This window comes from Lipophrys pholis (assembly GCF_963383615.2).
Source record: "Lipophrys pholis genome assembly, chromosome: 23".
Lineage (NCBI taxonomy): Eukaryota > Metazoa > Chordata > Actinopteri > Blenniiformes > Blenniidae > Lipophrys > Lipophrys pholis.
The window spans coordinates 6,127,484-6,144,900 of record NC_137645.1 but is presented as its reverse complement, the minus strand read 5'-3'; the positions used below and the strand labels follow the sequence as shown (position 1 = coordinate 6,144,900).

The window sequence follows — 17,417 nt, the reverse complement described above, 5'->3', positions numbered from 1 at the left end:
AAGTTCAGACGGAGACAGAGTGACGATGCGGGCAGAGAGTCAGTGTGTGAGACACGTTAATGGAGTGAATACGAAGTGACAGAGAAGAGCTGCTGTCTCTCTTCTCTGAAAGCGGAGCTGCGGCTCCGCTCTGCTCTTCCTCTCATTTATTTTTGGCTCGCACACCGATTCCACCCGCTGTGATGTTGATGAAAGAGAGCCAGGTTGGAAAATTCAACCCTCATTCTGCGCGAGTTCTTCCAACATGCATCCCAACTATTGGCACATCTCGAAACAACACTGCATGGCTCCATATAGCTGAAATGCTCTGCTTGCTTTTGCAGATTACATTTTAGGGAAGATTAAAAATGCAGTAGAGCAGGAGAGTTGATGTAATTCTGTATCACACGCCACGTCCAGCAGCACGGTAAGCCATACATCTGTAATTGAAAGTCATTAAATTCAATCAAACCATGAGAGGTCCTGGTTTAATTTGTAGCCCTGCATTAAAATAACAATGCCCTGCTTCTCCCCGACAGATGAACAGAGATATGTTAATGCAAACACATCCCCAGATACACACACTTGCATTAAAGTGATGCATGCACTCACACAAATGTGCACACTCCTCTCAGATAAAAAGCTCACGTTAATAAATGATGAGGATTAGAATATAATTTACTGTTGACCATGGTGATTTATATTCTCCCAGTGATGAAACAGGGAGGAAGGATGGGTGGAGAAGGGAAACCGTTCCTCTCCTGTCCTCTAATGACATCCACATTGCTCTCGTGGGAGTTGGATAGCCACCATATTAACCCCACCCCCCCCCCCCCCCCCCCCCCCCCTTTCACCAACATCCCCCTCTGTACATGCAGCTTTCCTTTTGGATATGGAAAGTGCCCCAGTTGTGACAAAGAGATTCAGTCCAAATCGTGACGGAGTGCGCCGGGCCTCAACTGCCTTTTAGCTAATGTTAAAAATAATCCAGAGCAACAAATTCAAGCCTGTTGTCTGCACCAGTTGAAAGACTCTTCTGCATCTTCGCCCCGCAGCAATGTTCCCGTGCGCTTGAGTGACTGCATATTTATTACCCCCAAACGACACGAATGAGCTGAAGCACAGATGAAGGTGTCCCGTCAATGTTTTAAGTGGAATGCATGTATTTCTACCTAGTTCTTTTATCTGATAAATTATGGTATTTGGGCGAAAATGCAACTAAAAGAAACATGAATTTTCGATTGTTTGCAGCAAAAACAGAGGAGAAAATTAAATTAGATTTAAAGCTTATATATGACACTGTGCGTGACTTTCGTAGTAACAGTCTGCACCATTTGTGTCCTACGAGACAACCGCGACCGCACTGTGAGAGCATCTGTGCTTACACTAATCTCCAGCTTTACATGACAATACTGCCCACTCTTCTTTATCTATTTATTTCTTTTTTTTTTCCTTTTTCTGCCAGGGGACGTAGCAAATAGCAGCACGTGACCTTGACTGGCCTTGATAGGGGGGAAAAACAGCATCTCACGGGAAGACGGACGACCTTCACTCTCCAGTAAGATGGAGCGCCATTGGGCCGTTGGACAAAGCACAACAAGGACATCCACCATAGGGGGCTGAAGTGAGGGCCCTGAGGAGGGGAGACGGCAGACACTCCTCTCGCCACCTGGCTGCCATGCCTGCAGGTTAGCTTCCATTGTGGGCTCAACTCAATTAACATCCTTTATATTCTGCTCTCCGTACATTAAACATGAAGAGGCTGTGAGGATGAAGCACGTAGCGCGTCTTTGTGCGGAAACTCAGGATTTTTGGCTTCAGGCTCAGCTGGTTTGGATGTGATTCACTGTAGTTTGTAGCCATTTGACACACGCACACTTTGTCCCAGTCCGTAATTCTCCCTTCAAAGTGCTTTGAGTGTGACTCCTGAGGTGCATTCAGACAATAAAACACAAAAGCAGAACAGAGGTGTCTGGTGATGAATGGAAAACAAGGCAAGAATGGAGGTAATGAGAGAGAGGTGAAGAAGTGAGGAGATCCTGTTGAGAAGCTTCAGCTACCAGATGATAAAACTCATCCTGTGCTGGGAATAATGGGATTTCATACAGTTTCATACGGGAGACTGACTGAGAACAAAGACAGAAAAGAAAACAGCTAAAATTCGTCGATTTATCCTTGAAGGAGTGGCGCTATTGATTTATTTTAAGTATTTTATTTTATATGAGAAAAGTGGTTTTGAAAAGATTCATGGCCATGAAACTGACATCTTTGTTTGGTTTGAAATCGGTGAGACGGAAAGGTAAAGAAAACTGTTTTTAAAATTTTATTCAGAACTAATCTCAGCAGTGGTCTCCAGCTTATTCATAACGGCATGAATGGTTGTTCCACACTTTAGGAAGTGAAGACTGACTGGAACAACATATAAATAACTATTTTACTAATCTAACAGTCGGCCTGCTTCTCACAGAATGTTGGTACTTTTCAGCTGAGCTTCCATTAAGTTCCACCTTCATGTGACGTTACAGAAACAGCATCTTGTTTTCCTGCTATCAGTGAAACACACAGTCCATCAACACTGCACCGGTGGACTGGAATAATAGTCCATCATTACTGGCGAGGGAGCATCTGAAGTGTGCAGATGTTTTCTGTGTACAGGTTAAACTGACTCAGTGGAATTCAGCCACTTGAGCAAGGAGCTTCATAATGACGCATTGGCACAGTGGGGATAGTTTCATAGAAAACCCACGAAAAAACCATTAGGCTTGATGATAATCAGTGTCTCATTAGCATATTTTTTGCATAGATTTGCATACAAGGGGCACGTTGAATGGTGTTATACAGGATTGTGACAGCAGATGTGGACGTTGTGGACATGCTGAGCTTGGTAATAAGGATCCCAAATGAAATATAAAGGGGTGGATCCAGAAATCAAGAGATAAGTGACATGTCATGAATAAAGTGATGGAAAATCACGAGTGAGACAAGGCACAGTGTGAGAGAGGAAAGTTCAAGTTTGACTGAAAACTAGACGCCATCAATCCCTGTCCATTATTGATGAGGTATCGATTTTCTATTGTTTATTTTCCCTTTACAGCCTTATGTGTCACGTTTATGCTCCCGCTTAATTTAAGCTCCTTGACAACATGCAGTTTTGTGTCAATAAGTAGGCCAGTAGGCTAATGGAATGCAAACACCAGGCTGACGATTAAAAACCTTCACAGAAAGAGAAATAACAGCTCACATGATGGGAACTTTCTATTTCTGCTCCAATGGGCGAATTACACACATGGATACAAGCACTATGTTCACACGTCGTAAGGCTCCACCACCCACACCAGCATAATTCGCTATTTTTAACTCTCCTCCCACCTCATTTCAACATCCAGAAAGACAAAAAGACACTTGCCTAATTCCTAGTATGCGTCCTCTCCTTAAATCAGCTAATACCTTTCAGTGGGCACGTAACATAGTGCAGTCTCATGCACAAAAACACCCAAACAATCATTATCCTAAATGGTGGCAAACCAAAATTATAGACACAGACAGCTGACACCAGCAGCTACACCCTCAAATCCATGTTAAAACAAGCATTAACACAAGCCCAGTGACACACACTCCCCCAAAACAACTATTGGAAGCCGTCAGTCGTATTTCACCAACACTTTCCATTACTTACTGCGATGCGGAGCAGGGTGGCCCTGACGGCAGCCCATCGGTCCAGCCGTCTGTCGATGACCAAGATGAAACCCTCTCCTGATGCTGCAACACTGCGGGAGACAGATGCATACCGTTATCGCCACAGAAAGTAGTTTTCTGCGTGTGTGAGCATGAGACAGGGTGTTCAGATTGCAGTCCGCTTCGTAACGTCTAGACAACTAGTCAAACTGCTGTGTGTGGCAAGAAAATGGACTTTTATGCATAATGTGTTGGCTTAATGTGTCAAATCTCTGGCCTTCATTACTGACGCAGAAGTATAGATACTGGTTTGTATTTGTACGTTTCAGTATTAAAGTAGGACCTTTTCACCCTTTCCACTATTGGAAAAGAAACTAAGCTTGACTTTTCCACCTTCCAGTCACTTTTGAGATAAGAATTTTCTTAAACCTTTGAAAAGAATTGGTATTTGTGTTAAATCTAGATTATTCTCAGCTCAATCAAGACTAAGTGACAGATTCACACTTGTGTAAAATAATTTTTTTAAACCTAAAAATAAAGACATAAGATCTCACAGACAGACAGATTGAGAAAGCCACAATTTAAAAGCTACTTTAAAGGATATAAGTTTAGTTTTTTAAGATGAAGGGACAGGCTAATTAAATTGATCCAAAAGCCACATTGGGTTAAAACCTCGCTACTAACAGCCTGTGTCTCAGCAGTCATTTAGTATCCGTGATGATTATGAGGGACCTTTGTGATTACCATGGCAACCCTTGGCTCTGCAGCGAAAGACCGCGTCTGTGTGTGTGTGTGTGTGTGTGTGTGTGTGTGTGCATGTGAAAATATCTCCATTCATTCCACAGGCAGTGCCATATGTAGCACTCCATCATTAGGCCGTTGTGTGCGTGTGTACGTGTGTGTGTGCGTGTGTGTGTGCGTGTGAAGCATGCAGGATTTTTTAAAGCAAATGTCCTGCTGAACAGACACACATGCACAGTGACACTTAAATGCAGCAGCATCGAGGATGAATGCTGACGCTTAAACACACATAGGCTGTGAGGCCAACATACAAATACTGCTGAGCTGGTCCATCTCGGTGTCATTAGCAGCCAATATTCATCTCTCTCTCTCTCTCTCTCTCTCTCTCTCTCTCTCTCTCTCACACACACACACACACACAGAAGAGGAAGACACTACACTACCCAGTAAATGCTGCACCAGTACGTCTTCAATCCATCTCTGCAGGAAAAAATATTCTCAACACAAGAGGGGGAAAATGTTGCTACTCCAAGGGACAGAAATGGCAGAAATCTTCAATAATCCAATGTCTTCGTCAAACATGCAGTCTTCTTCAATTGTTCCTAATGTAGGCGATGTCAGCGTTTAAGATCTGCATCCAGTCATCAGTTTGCAGCCCGCAGATGGAGCGAAGTGACCGTTCTCATCCTTACAGAGCATCTCCGTCCTCCTCCTCCTCCTCCTCTTTCTCCCTCAGCTCCTCCACCACCCGCTTCCCACCTTCAGCCAATTAAAATGGAGCCCCGCAGCCTTGCTGCTCCCCTGCAGCCAATCAGAGCTTAGAGTACAGCCTACTGGCAAGTAGCTGCACAGAAGCTGATGGGGAGAAAAGGGAGGAAACTCGGATGGAGGGGGTGGGCGTTACGCTGAAGGTGATGAGCCGCAAAAACAAAAAAAACGATACACCGAAAGGCCGCCATGACACACACACATATGTATATAGAGATAAGCAGATGCATACACCTATTTTTTTCTTCTCCCCTTAATTATATGTGTGAACAGTATGTTTGTGTGTGATGAGAGTGCAGAGCTCAGCGTTATGGGTAAGGTTAAAGAAAGGGTGGGGAGGTGTGTGTGTGTTGGGGGTGGGTGGAGGAAGAAACAGAGGAGTGCTCAGAACAGATTGATGGAAACATAGTAATTGTTTTCAATTAGTAAAACAGAACTTACACCAAAAGCGATTTAACTCATCACTATTGTCATCTTTTTTTTTTTTAGGGAAATATGTACTACATTTCCTTTTTTTTTCATCCTTCTGTAACAATGCAATAATTTATTCTCTTGAAAATCCTCTATCTTTATGTCTTTTGTGGCACTTTTCTTTTGCAGAGCCCTTGGTGTTGTGCTGACACCTGTTGGCTGGTTGTGGTATTACATCCCATGTCAGCTTTACTCAATTTAAAGTACACTGCAAACATGTACGCATGTGTGTGCAAGCGCGTTTCTGACCTGGGGACACTTGTGAGGTAGCTCAGGACATTTTGGACCTCCTCCTCCTCCAGCTCGCTGAAAGCCGGGAATTCAGGGAAGACAATTATGGGGCTGCCGTTCATCCCGCGGCCCCCTGGAGAGACAGAGGTCAGGAAAGAGATGACAGAGAGGTCAGCGTGACATGCAGGCGGTCTGCTGCTGGAGATTTCCCAGTGACATGATGATAGGAGGCTGGAATTGACTGACTTATGACCGTTCTCTGAATTTAATCCCGTTAAAATTGAAAATAAGCATTGCCAGGATTACTGTGGCAAGATTATGTAGTCGATGCAGCGACGGTCCACTTGTGCCTCACCTTTGTATCCCTGTGGTTATCTTCTCTATAAAATACAGTTGGAACTCTGTGGCTAAAACACACGCACACATGTATGTCAACAAACTCTACCTTCTCCATTCGGTGGTCAGGTTGCAAACACCCACGTTCATGATGATGATTTATTCACGTGGCGTCACTTGGCAGCCATTATAGCCATGGTAACCCTACACACAGCCGCAAGTGTGCGTTTCTCTGTGGATGTGTGGCTTTGTGAGTTAGAGATTGTCCGTCTTCAGAATGTATTCAAAGTAGGTAACTCGTCAGCTTTCTTGAGCAAAACATTTAGCTTTTTTTTTTCTTGTAATTTATCAGCCAGTTTATCAGGTTTTCTTGTACTTCTCGAGCACTTGAAATTTCTTTATATTGATGAACATAAGAAAAACTCTTTCCATTAAGGCCATTTTTAAGCCAGTGAAGTGAATAAAATTTCTGGAATCCGTATCAGAAATGTAGGTTACAGGCCACAACAGAGAGAAATCACACCAACCTGGTAGGATAGCAAACTGTTTCTGGAGTTCAGAGCCAATTTCTGCTGCAAACAGGGGGCAGTCATCCGTCTGCATGATGTCATCTATAGAGAGAGAGAAAAAGAAATGTATTGATGACTCAAAATGATCATAACATCAAGTGAGATGACGCCTGGTCTTTATGACAAAAAGCTGATCCAAACATGGAATTTAGTTCATTGACAATAATGTTTTGTGAGCATGGGAGACACTGTGAACATGTAGTGAACATTAGATTTGTTTTATAGACATGTAATGGTATTCCGGTTGGTATTCCAACATTTATCGAGGGGAAACGGAGCGTAGTGGTGAAAGCGAGACACTAACAGGGGATGAAGTAAACAGCATTTGGATTTTCTGTTCTCTCTGGTCAAGCTGGATTACAGTAATCTCATTTAGCCCTCCGAGACATGTAAAGACCGAGAAAGATGGAGATAGTGAAAACGTCCTCCCCTCCCCTCCCAGCCGGCCGCCATGTGTGACCCGTGTGTGCCAAATGTGAGGATTAGATTGTTAAATGTGTATGATCGTGCGTGCATCTGTGAATGAAAACTGAGAATTTCTACCGTCTCTGCTATCGTTGCATGTATGACAGGGGATCATCACTTCGAAGTGTGTGTGTGTGTATGTGTGTGTGTGTGTGTGTCTATAGATAAAGGCTGGCACCGTGACTGGTGTGAAGTGTGGGGAGGCTTCCAAGCTGTATGGTGGGACTGGCATGGAGAGTCATTCTCTCCCATCTAAAGCAAACTGTTCACATTTCAGAGAGGAGAAATCCACCCTCGTGCCCCATCTGATTTATTTACCTAAAGCCTCACGAGCCTAATGCCCTGTTGCCTCTTTCATTCTTTTTAAGTACCCTCCACTCACTGTATTCTGATCACTCTTTTAAACAGTGGCCACCAAACACAAAGTTAACAGGCTGCAGACTCACCCACTTAAAATATGATTTGCAAATATTGCCGATTAAACAGTCTTGGAAAAGCCTCTGGAGCAAAAGTGTCTCTGATTTCCTCATGGACATTATGTCACACTATTAATCCCAATGAGTGAAATCTTAACTTCATAGTAAGTCATATTACTATTCACTTTTCCCCCTAACTTACAACAATTAGTTAATAACAACCAGAGAATACATTATTAAATAGTGCATGATGCTTCAGTTGTGTAATAAAGCACCTATTGCTCCCAACTGACGGGAAAATATGAACAAATTTAGGAATAAAGACACAAAACGTAAGGCAAGTTAGTAGTTCATAAAATAGGATTTAAGGATCGTTTAACTTTTTAAAGATATATGGTGACTATTTCATCCTACACAACAGGAAAAATTTGTTTTTTTGTCCATTTTACAATCTTATTGCTCAAACGTCATAAAATGGAGTTTATATTAAAAATATATACAAAAAAGTAAAATAATTTTGTATCTTAATTGTGCCTACTAAAAGAAATAAACATTGAAATGTTTGTGTAAATGAAGACGTGAGACACAAGACTTCTTTCAACGGCGGGCTGGTGTCAAACCCATTAAACTGAATAAGTGAACATTAGTGGATAAAACTTAAGCGACAATGACGATGCATGTGACCATAGAACCTCATCATTTGTTGTCCTGCAGATGCTGCAGTGGGTCCATAGATGAAGAAACCTGACAGATTAAGAGCTTAAGATCTCCAGTAATGCTATATGCGGCGGGTCAGCATGCAATTGGCTAGACTGTGACTCATACTCCATACGGCAGGTCTCCTGCGCAGCCTCCTCTCAGCAGGTTACAGCCTGTGTGTTTACAGGATGTTTTCCCGACCTCTGTTTTCCTTTTTAATTTAAGGCGAGTAAACAAGTAAAACACAAATTACATGTGGCTGTGGTCAGGAAATAATCCATTATCTTGCACATGTAACGGCAGTAAGTCACGGGCAAGGCTCCAGATTTTAAGGGGGATTACATTAAAATGACAGAGCAGTGAGTCAAGAAACATTCACATGGAGAGGAAAGCCCTCAGCCAATCATAAGCATACATGTGGGAATCATATTGGGGAATGAGTCGATGACAAAGAAAGAAAATGACATTTCGAAAGAACAAAGGAAAGCGGGCGTGTGCGGTATTTTCAGCTGTTTGGGGAGACGGCACAGATGCAGGTCAATTTAATAGCCTCGAACACGCCACAGAGCTTCCAGCAAGACGACCAGCCTGTAATTTACCCCAAAACAACAACCCTGCTACAATTACAGCTGAAACTGGAGAGGAAAATTAAAGCCCTGCGTCGTGTTTAAGGACTTGCATAGTAAGACAAAGCCTAAAAGGAACCAAGAATATATGATCACTGTTTCTATGATATCCATGTGTGAAGCAAGTGTGCGGTCACATGCCACCGTGTGTGTTTCAGTATGTTGTCGGCTCTGTTGGCCAGCTGTCAGGTCAGAGTGTCAGGCAGTAAGCTCTGGCTAAAACCCAAAGTCTGAATCACCGCCAGACATGTGCGGCTACTTCCTGACTTCCATAATCTATGTGCACGTCTGCGAGGGAGACGATAACCATCACAGTATCGTATCAAATTAACAGCCACTGAGCAATTATGGAAATAATTAGCTTTCAATATTGTAGTCCTTTCACGGTCGGTTTATACTTTCCAAACAGGTGGAGTTTTCTTAATCTTATTCAGTTGTTTGGTTAGATCTCGTCATGCAATATTCAGATAAATGGTCAACATGGTGGATCATGCTTACAATATTACACTGATACAGACAAGTTTTAATTTAAAATAACAAAGACATTTATAGACATCTATACTCTTGTTTCGCAGAGGTCCGTTTGTAAATTGTCTTAATGTATTCTGAAATTAAACGCAGTGGGGTGAATATAATATAAACCATGAAACAATTCTACTGCAATTCTTGAAACATCAGTACTTTCAAACAAAAACAGTTATAATTTGCTTTATCACTTGGCATTTCAGTGTAATGTTCCATTTCATGACTCAAGATTTCAGATGCATGTTTTCAGTCAATAAAGTGGGAGCGCCTGGAGAAGTTGTTTGCATCAACTTTGAATACCAAATTTACTTCCATGACGGCAGGAAAGCAGCAATTTGTTCATCCCTTTTAAGATTTTTTTTTATTTATTTTTTACATTACTTATCCTTTACTTAGCTCAACTTTATTTTGAAATCCCTTTAAAACAACCACAATTGAACCAGACGTAAGAAGTAAAAAGATGGGGTGCGATCAGTAAAAGATAACCTACATTGTAAAACAATAAAAGATGATCAAATGGCAACAAATAAAACAGGAGCAGAGTCTCAAGCCGGGTCAAAAGCCAAGGAATAATCCTCGACCCATTTCCATGACTTTTAACAGATTAAATTTGAGTAAAAACTGCAACAACAACAAAAAAAAAGCAATCCTGTAAAACGTGTTGCACCTGTTGTACATGTTTGGTAGCAACATACCATAGATTTATATAGACTCCATTATACTTACTCTGCAAAGATAACCTAATTCAATAAATACAAATATCAATAAGGCGGTATGGCATGTAAAATAGAAAATTAAAAGAAATTGAAGAAAACGCTGAGGCTAAAGCAAAGCGCAGACTTTAGGAGTGAATGGTGCAGATATATCAGACATTCAGGCGTCGGCAGCTTTTCACTGCTGCTGAAACTCTAAAACTCCCCGCTTTGTCCTCGTTGGGATGAATGAAATTAAACTATAGCGGCCAGGCTGCAAGTGAACCCTTTTACCCACAGAATACCCCACACACACACACACACACACACACACACACACACACACACACACACACACACACACACACACACACACACACACACACACACACACACACACACACACACACACACACACACACACACACACACACACACACACACACACACACACACACACACACACACACACACACACACACACACACACACACACACACACACACACACACACACACACACACAGGAAGTGGGGCAATGCAGCCAAACACAAATAGTGATTACGGGGGGCCTAGAAAGAATGTCCCCCCGCCTCCCTGCACCCTTCCCCCAGGCCCTGACACCCCTTCCCCACTTCATTCATCCTTTTTTTCAAGGGCTTAGCTGAAGGGCAAAATAATACATAACCTAACAATCTTCACACACACAATAAATATTGAACTTCTTCAGATCAAGTACACTTTTCTTTAAGTTCCACTTGGTGATTTCTCAGCATCACTTTCAAAAGTTGTACATAAGAACCTACATGTATAATTGCAGCATGTAAATACACAGAGGCGTGAATTAAACACTGCAGGAAAAATAAATTACACAATTTCACACCCTCAAGTGTCCTGAACTGAATTCCTGTTTGTGTGTGAGAAAATAAACTAGAGGAGGAGGAGCAAGAGGAGGAGGGGAAGGAGGGATTCGGAAAAAAAAAAAAGGAAAGTGGAGGTGCTCTTGTCTCAATAAGATGAAATGCAGGGCAGGGTTTCTTTACACATGCCTACATATTTAATGTGTTGGCCTGGTGCAAGCCGATACTGTGTGTGGTAGGGGGTCAAGAGCAACGTCTGGACTGAAAACTGTAAAATACACACTCTGTACTGTACACATCATGCAGTGACCGATAGACACATACCACATATTTTTGTTTTTTGTGGTTGTAAACTGGCTGTTTCATACAAAATTAGGCTCCAAAAAGCTGCATGCATTATTACCTGTCAGCCTGCTTCTGTTAGTGCAAAACGCTAGAAATTAGGGATAAACTAAGTGAATAACAGAACCAGACCCGGTTAAGCATTTGACAATCATCAGCGCTGACCTTTTGAGCCCCTCTCACCTCTGTGTGGCATGTATTTGTGTTCTGTGTATATTTGATTACCGCTAACGCTGGTCTACAATGCTATTAGCAGGAAAGACTCCTATTCCTGAAACAAACTGAGGTAATGTCAGCAGTGCGAGGTGAAGGAGAGGCAACGGCTCAATAAAATGATAAAGACTCCCTGTTCCTACCGTAGACCATGAATGCCCTGCCCTGACAGATGCGCACTCACCCTCGTGCTTCCTTTGTTCCCAAGTCATGTTCCTACAGGTTTTTAACACTAAACACACATTGTCAGTTCAAAGACGGCAGCCAGCTGTTCCCTGCTTGTTAATGGCCGCCCGTCCTGGGGACCGGTCAAAGTTCAGAGCCGCTGGAAGCTGCAGAGCTGTCTGGTGTGCACTTATACACACATGCACAGCCTGGACCCTGGCTGAGGATTATACAAACAAAAACAAACATAACATGACTAGTGACAAGAGGTGCACGAAACAAAGGAACACATGAAGTGATTCTACACATTGTGGCGAGTACACAAGTGTCAACATGACCTATAAGATAATAATCCTTTTTATTCTACAGCTATTCCTCGAAGCGAGCTTTAAAAAAATCCTTTGGTGCATTTTTCATTTTCATCAAAAATACAATATTAACACATTTAATTTGCTAAGTAAGTTTTTTTTCCCCTTGCCTAGAACTACAGTACCATACGAAGTAAACTTTTGACAAAAGCTGGATGGATCTATCCGGTGTGGACGCAGCGAGACACTCAGTCTCTCATCTGTCGCGCTGGTATGCACCAAATGCAAGGGACCGACTTGGAACGTAGACTTAAAGGCACTCGGTTTGGCGAATCAATGAGTGTGTGTGGGCTCACGAGGGTGTGGTGGAGGGTTGAAGGTATTAAATGTCAGCAGAGAGATGGCCAGTTGTGATCGCGCACGTGTGCGTTTGCAAGCGGAGAAGCGAAGATCAGCCAGCCACCCAGCAGCCGTCTGTGTGTGTGTGTGGGAATCCAAGCTCTGTTATCTGGAATTATAGTCAGGGTTTACCAAAGGTCCCATCTGTCACTGCTGTGGAGCATATAACACACACACACACACACACACACACACACACACACACACACACACACACACACACACACACACACACACACACACACACACACACACACACACACACACACACACACACACACACACACACACACACACACACACACACACACACACACACACACACACACACACACACACACACACACACACAGAAATATTAAGTGGGTCACAGGGTCACCGTCAGCCAGAAATATGTGCAGGCATTGCCCATCCCCACACGTAGAGCTTGAATTTATCTGGATTAAGAAACATCAACTGCCAAACAAGCATTAAAACAATTGTGTTGTGAACAAAAATGCACCACTGACTGCTCCCAGGTTGCCGCGCTGACTGACTTTCTGATTTCTCATAATCCAATCAATCTTCTACACCCACTTTCTCAAAGTTACACCGGACAATTCGCCCTTCCATCGCAGGACGAACACCCCATCAGAGCCCCGCATTAACCTAACATGTATGTTTTTTGGACTTTGCCAGGGAGCACAAGGGGAAAATGCAGACTTCTACACTACAACACACTTCCGCTTAAAAACTGCATCATGGAGCTTTAAAAATCAAGGTGAGCTCTTTGTTTCAATTATTGCGTCATTTTCTACAGGATTTTATTGGCCTAATGTACTTTCAAGCTGTTGTTGCTCTCAAATGATTTGTGAGTCATTCTTTCATAAAGTGAATGTCCTTCGCTTTAATTGTGCTGAACTAATGAGGTTATATTCTTTCCTCTCAAAGAAAAGTTTATTCAAGTGTATGCATTAGCAATGGTTAGTTTAAGTTATAGCCACCACTAAAGAAACTTTAGGTCTCAACAATCCCCTTTTTGTTTCTCAGTCTGTGACTTTACCCGACAGTTTACGGATTATCTTTATTGCTGAGTCAGCTGATTTTGAACGTTTCACCAGATATTGGCGCTCTCGAACAAGGAGCCCGAAGCGACGTTCTCCGCCTCGACTCGGCAGTGGTTAGAAGGACAGAACAATGGCTTCAGGCTCGACTCCGTAGCTGGCAGCGAGCCCTCGTCTACTGAATAGATGGTGGCATCATCATCATCTCCGCAAAACAACACGGTACTGTTACTAAGTCTGCACTGCCGTCACAACACACAATCCTTCTCATGCTTTGCTCCCATTCAGCTCGTTAGAAAACTGTCACGATGCAAAAACTAACAATTTTGGCGAGCGTCAAAAGTCTGTCTTTCTCATCAGATTAACTAATCATCCTCAGTTTTAGAGGTAAAAAAATGTTTGCCTTGCAAAAATTTGTACCTAAAGTTTGTTCTTTTTTCCTTTGGAATTTAAAAATCCACCCGCTGCTGGCAAGGAACCAGAGGATGAAACGACCGTGGGAATTTACAAAGCAAGGAACTCCCAAGCACACCGACAGCTGCTGGGCTATCTCTGCAGCAACCAGCTAAACTACCAAGCATGTCCTTGCAATCTTGTGGGTTTAAGTCCACGTCCTCCTCCCTTCCTCTCTCTACCATTAAAAAGAGAAGAAGAAGGAAAAAAAGCGGACAGTAATAGCTCAGCCAGCAGATAAAATAGGGTCTCTTTTTTTGCAGCCTCTGGGCATAGTTACTAACTACAGGTTACAGTGCAGCGAACAAAAAACATGGAAACTAAGAGAGACGGCGCAAGGAGGAAAAAAAGGAAGTGACATATAAAGAGAGAATAAAAGAGAGGCGGCCAATAAGCAGAGGATCCACCAGGACTGCGTTTTTACTCGCCTTTTTTAAGCAGCTCCCACCTGCAGGGAAAAAGTGACACTACTTTTTTTTTTTTACAAACTGACAACACGTAGAGGATGTTACTAAGATTTTTGTTTTTGAATGTCCTATAAATTGACATTGAAATTGAGCCACTTAAGTCTTTCTGAATTGTATGTGTTCGAGTTAATGTAGATTTGTGCAATTGGTTCACGATGAAGGAAAAAAAACATAATACAGCTTTAAAAACGACAGTATCCCCATCAGTGTGATCTTGGCTTGCATAGAAATATGATCTGGAGTAACATCTGATGTGTCCATGCAACTGCATGAAGTATAGTTTTATTTAGTTTTAGTGTTTGGTCTCTTTTGTCTGCACAATGAAGAAGCACATAATAACCAGTGTTAAAAACAGCACTCCACAAAATATATATCTCAGGTTTAAATCATCCAAAATGCTAAATGTCGTCTGTGCTTTTGCATCAATATTCCTCCCATTAATCAATCCCTTGTAAAGTATTTACTATATTAATATCTTCAACGTGAAAGTGCACTTAGCCATTTGAATAATAACGCAATGATGAGAAAACCTTGGCGCAAAACCTGAGCTGCATCATTAATCTGACACAAGGGTTGATCTACGGAGCCATTTACCACAGGAGGAGCTCTATAGACATAGAAATATGAGTCCTTTAAAAGTCTATTTGTAAGACTTTTGCATTAGTCTAACTTCCCCCAGAGATCAATATTAATGCATTTCTTTTGGTATCAAATGTATTGAGCATGTTATATTTGCTGTGATAATTGACATTGTGCACATGTAGGCCTCCTGAGGATAACTTCTAAGTACAGCGGCTCCTGCTGCTGCTAAATCCAATGCAAACAGGCTAACTTAACCTCAGATTAATGCTTCCTGTTGCGATGAGCTCCTGATGCACACGACTTGCACAAACATGGAGCTGACTGACGGGAAAGTGGCCAAGAGCCGTCAACGTCTGATCCTGACCTCGTAAAAAGAAGCAAAAGGAAAAGTTGATAACCTGGGCGCGCACGTGTGTGTGTGTGTGTGTGTGTGTGTGTGTGTGTGTGTGTGTGTGTGTGTGTGTGTGTGTGTGTGTGTGTGTGTGTGTGTGTGTGTGTGTGTGTAAGCCGTGCAGGCTCATAAGAGAACTTCAGCCCATCTGTCAGCAGAGCAAACATGCTCAGTCTCTCTGCACAGGAACACAAAACAAAGCACACGCACCTGAGAAAACCCACAGGGGGCCAAAGCAAAGCGTGGAAGAATCTCTGGTCAGAGCGACCCAAAAAAGCAGAATAATTGAATCACGCAACCAACACACACGCACATGCACACACACGCACACACACACACAGAGCTCAGAGTGGAAATAAGGGGGAGGAGATGTTGACATTCAAACACTCAAAAGGGTTTTGTCTCATCGTTGCTCCCAACTGACAAGAGGAAACTGGACGTTAATGAGAGGAGTTTTGATTAGCATGCTGTCGGCATGCCCTGCCGTGTACTGTACTGTGTTCCAAATGACCCCCACGTTAACATGGACCTCACCTCTGGGCGAAAGGCCCCGTCCACTTTAGACGTTATTATGTAACCATCTGATGGCTCGTTACGCCTTCAGCTAAAGAAAACATCTTTGTGCAAATCGATGCGGAGAAGAAGGTCGGGTCACTTTCATTCACGATTGAAATGCTTTTAGTGTCCCTATAGCATATATAATGTGCTTTTAACAGGAGACATTGGTTAGCTTGTCTGTGCATACTGTCCACCTCCACTGTGTATAGATCTGGAGACCAGAGTGAATAAGTTATCTAGTGAAAGTAATCATTTAAAAAAAAATAAATAAATAAAGACTATAATCTGCAAAGAAATTATGTCGATTACTTTAATATTTCATTTTAAAATGTGAGAAAATGGTGAAAAATATTAACAAAAACATACATGTATGTCTCAGTAAAGAGCTTTTATAGGAGTAGAGATGAGAAATAACAAGATTTTCTTTCTTTATTTGGCCATTGGTTACCTTAAACACACTGCATGCAAGTAAAGTAGCACATTCGATATTACGAATCTGCCTCTATTCATTGCAATGCAGCAAAACAAAATTAATCACCTAATGCCAAATTAAATACGACTTGTAATTTGTATTACAAATTGTTCTCACTTCTGAACAAGTAAGCGACAAGTGACAAAGTCATTCTTCCTTCAGTGTCTCTCAAATTACAGCCTTAAAAGCACTGGGCAGTCTTCATGAGCTGCAGACTGGAGGAGTTTATGTCATTGTTTATCAGTCATGAGGCTTTTTTAAGAGCGTTTTGCAGCTCATGTGATGAACACCTCGACACAAAAAGAAGTCTTTGTAGCCTCTAACATCTTGTCTACCTCCGATACAAGAAAAAAAAAAGAACAGCACACGGAAACAGATGGGCACAAAACAAATTATGCAAAACCTGTAAGAAGATCTGAAACCTGGAGCTTTATGTAGAACACCTGCATAGTTCTCACAGCGTTATCTGCTGGTTGCACTAAACTAAATTTAAACACAAGGAAAAGAAAGGCAGCGTTACTCTCCCGTGATGCACAAACACTGTACCTGTCATCATCTTCAGCTGCAGCCACAGCCTGGTGATATCGTGGCACAGTTGAGACACTCGGTTCAGAGCCATTGTTTTCTCCGTCCACCCACTCACACACACACACACAGTTAAAACACATTCACCCACAAACGCACAGCATTCTGTCAGAGAACATCCCGGTGGAAGTTGAGCCAGTGCATTCTGCCACAGCGCAGGACTCCAGCCGCTTACTGAGCTGTCACTGCACAGCACTGCACACTGCGCAGCCCCCACACAACGCTCACACCCCCCTCCCTGTGGGTCTGTGTGTGTGTGTGTATGTATGTATGTATGTGTGTGCGTGTGTGTGTGTGTGTGTGTGTGTGTGCGTGTGTGAGTGTGTGTGCCAGCGGCCAGGGGAGGGCTTTCACACGGCCCGCCCCCAAGTTCACGTTTCAGTCCAT

General features: G+C 42.6%; 1 protein-coding gene across 1 annotated transcript in view; it reads right to left on the bottom strand.

The window, feature by feature from the left end:
* The window catches only part of mcf2la (mcf.2 cell line derived transforming sequence-like a), a gene marked incomplete at its 5' end in the record, with an annotated part of 29,602 nt that extends 12,538 nt beyond the window's left edge, over window positions 1–17,064 (bottom strand). The window contains 4 exons of the mRNA XM_080492913.1: window positions 3,656–3,746; window positions 5,884–5,998; window positions 6,729–6,812; window positions 16,992–17,064. Of these exons, the coding sequence (XP_080349039.1) occupies window positions 3,656–3,746; window positions 5,884–5,998; window positions 6,729–6,812; window positions 16,992–17,064 (363 nt within the window). The remainder of the gene's footprint in view (window positions 1–3,655; window positions 3,747–5,883; window positions 5,999–6,728; window positions 6,813–16,991) is intronic.
* Between the last annotated feature and the right edge of the window lie 353 nt (window positions 17,065–17,417).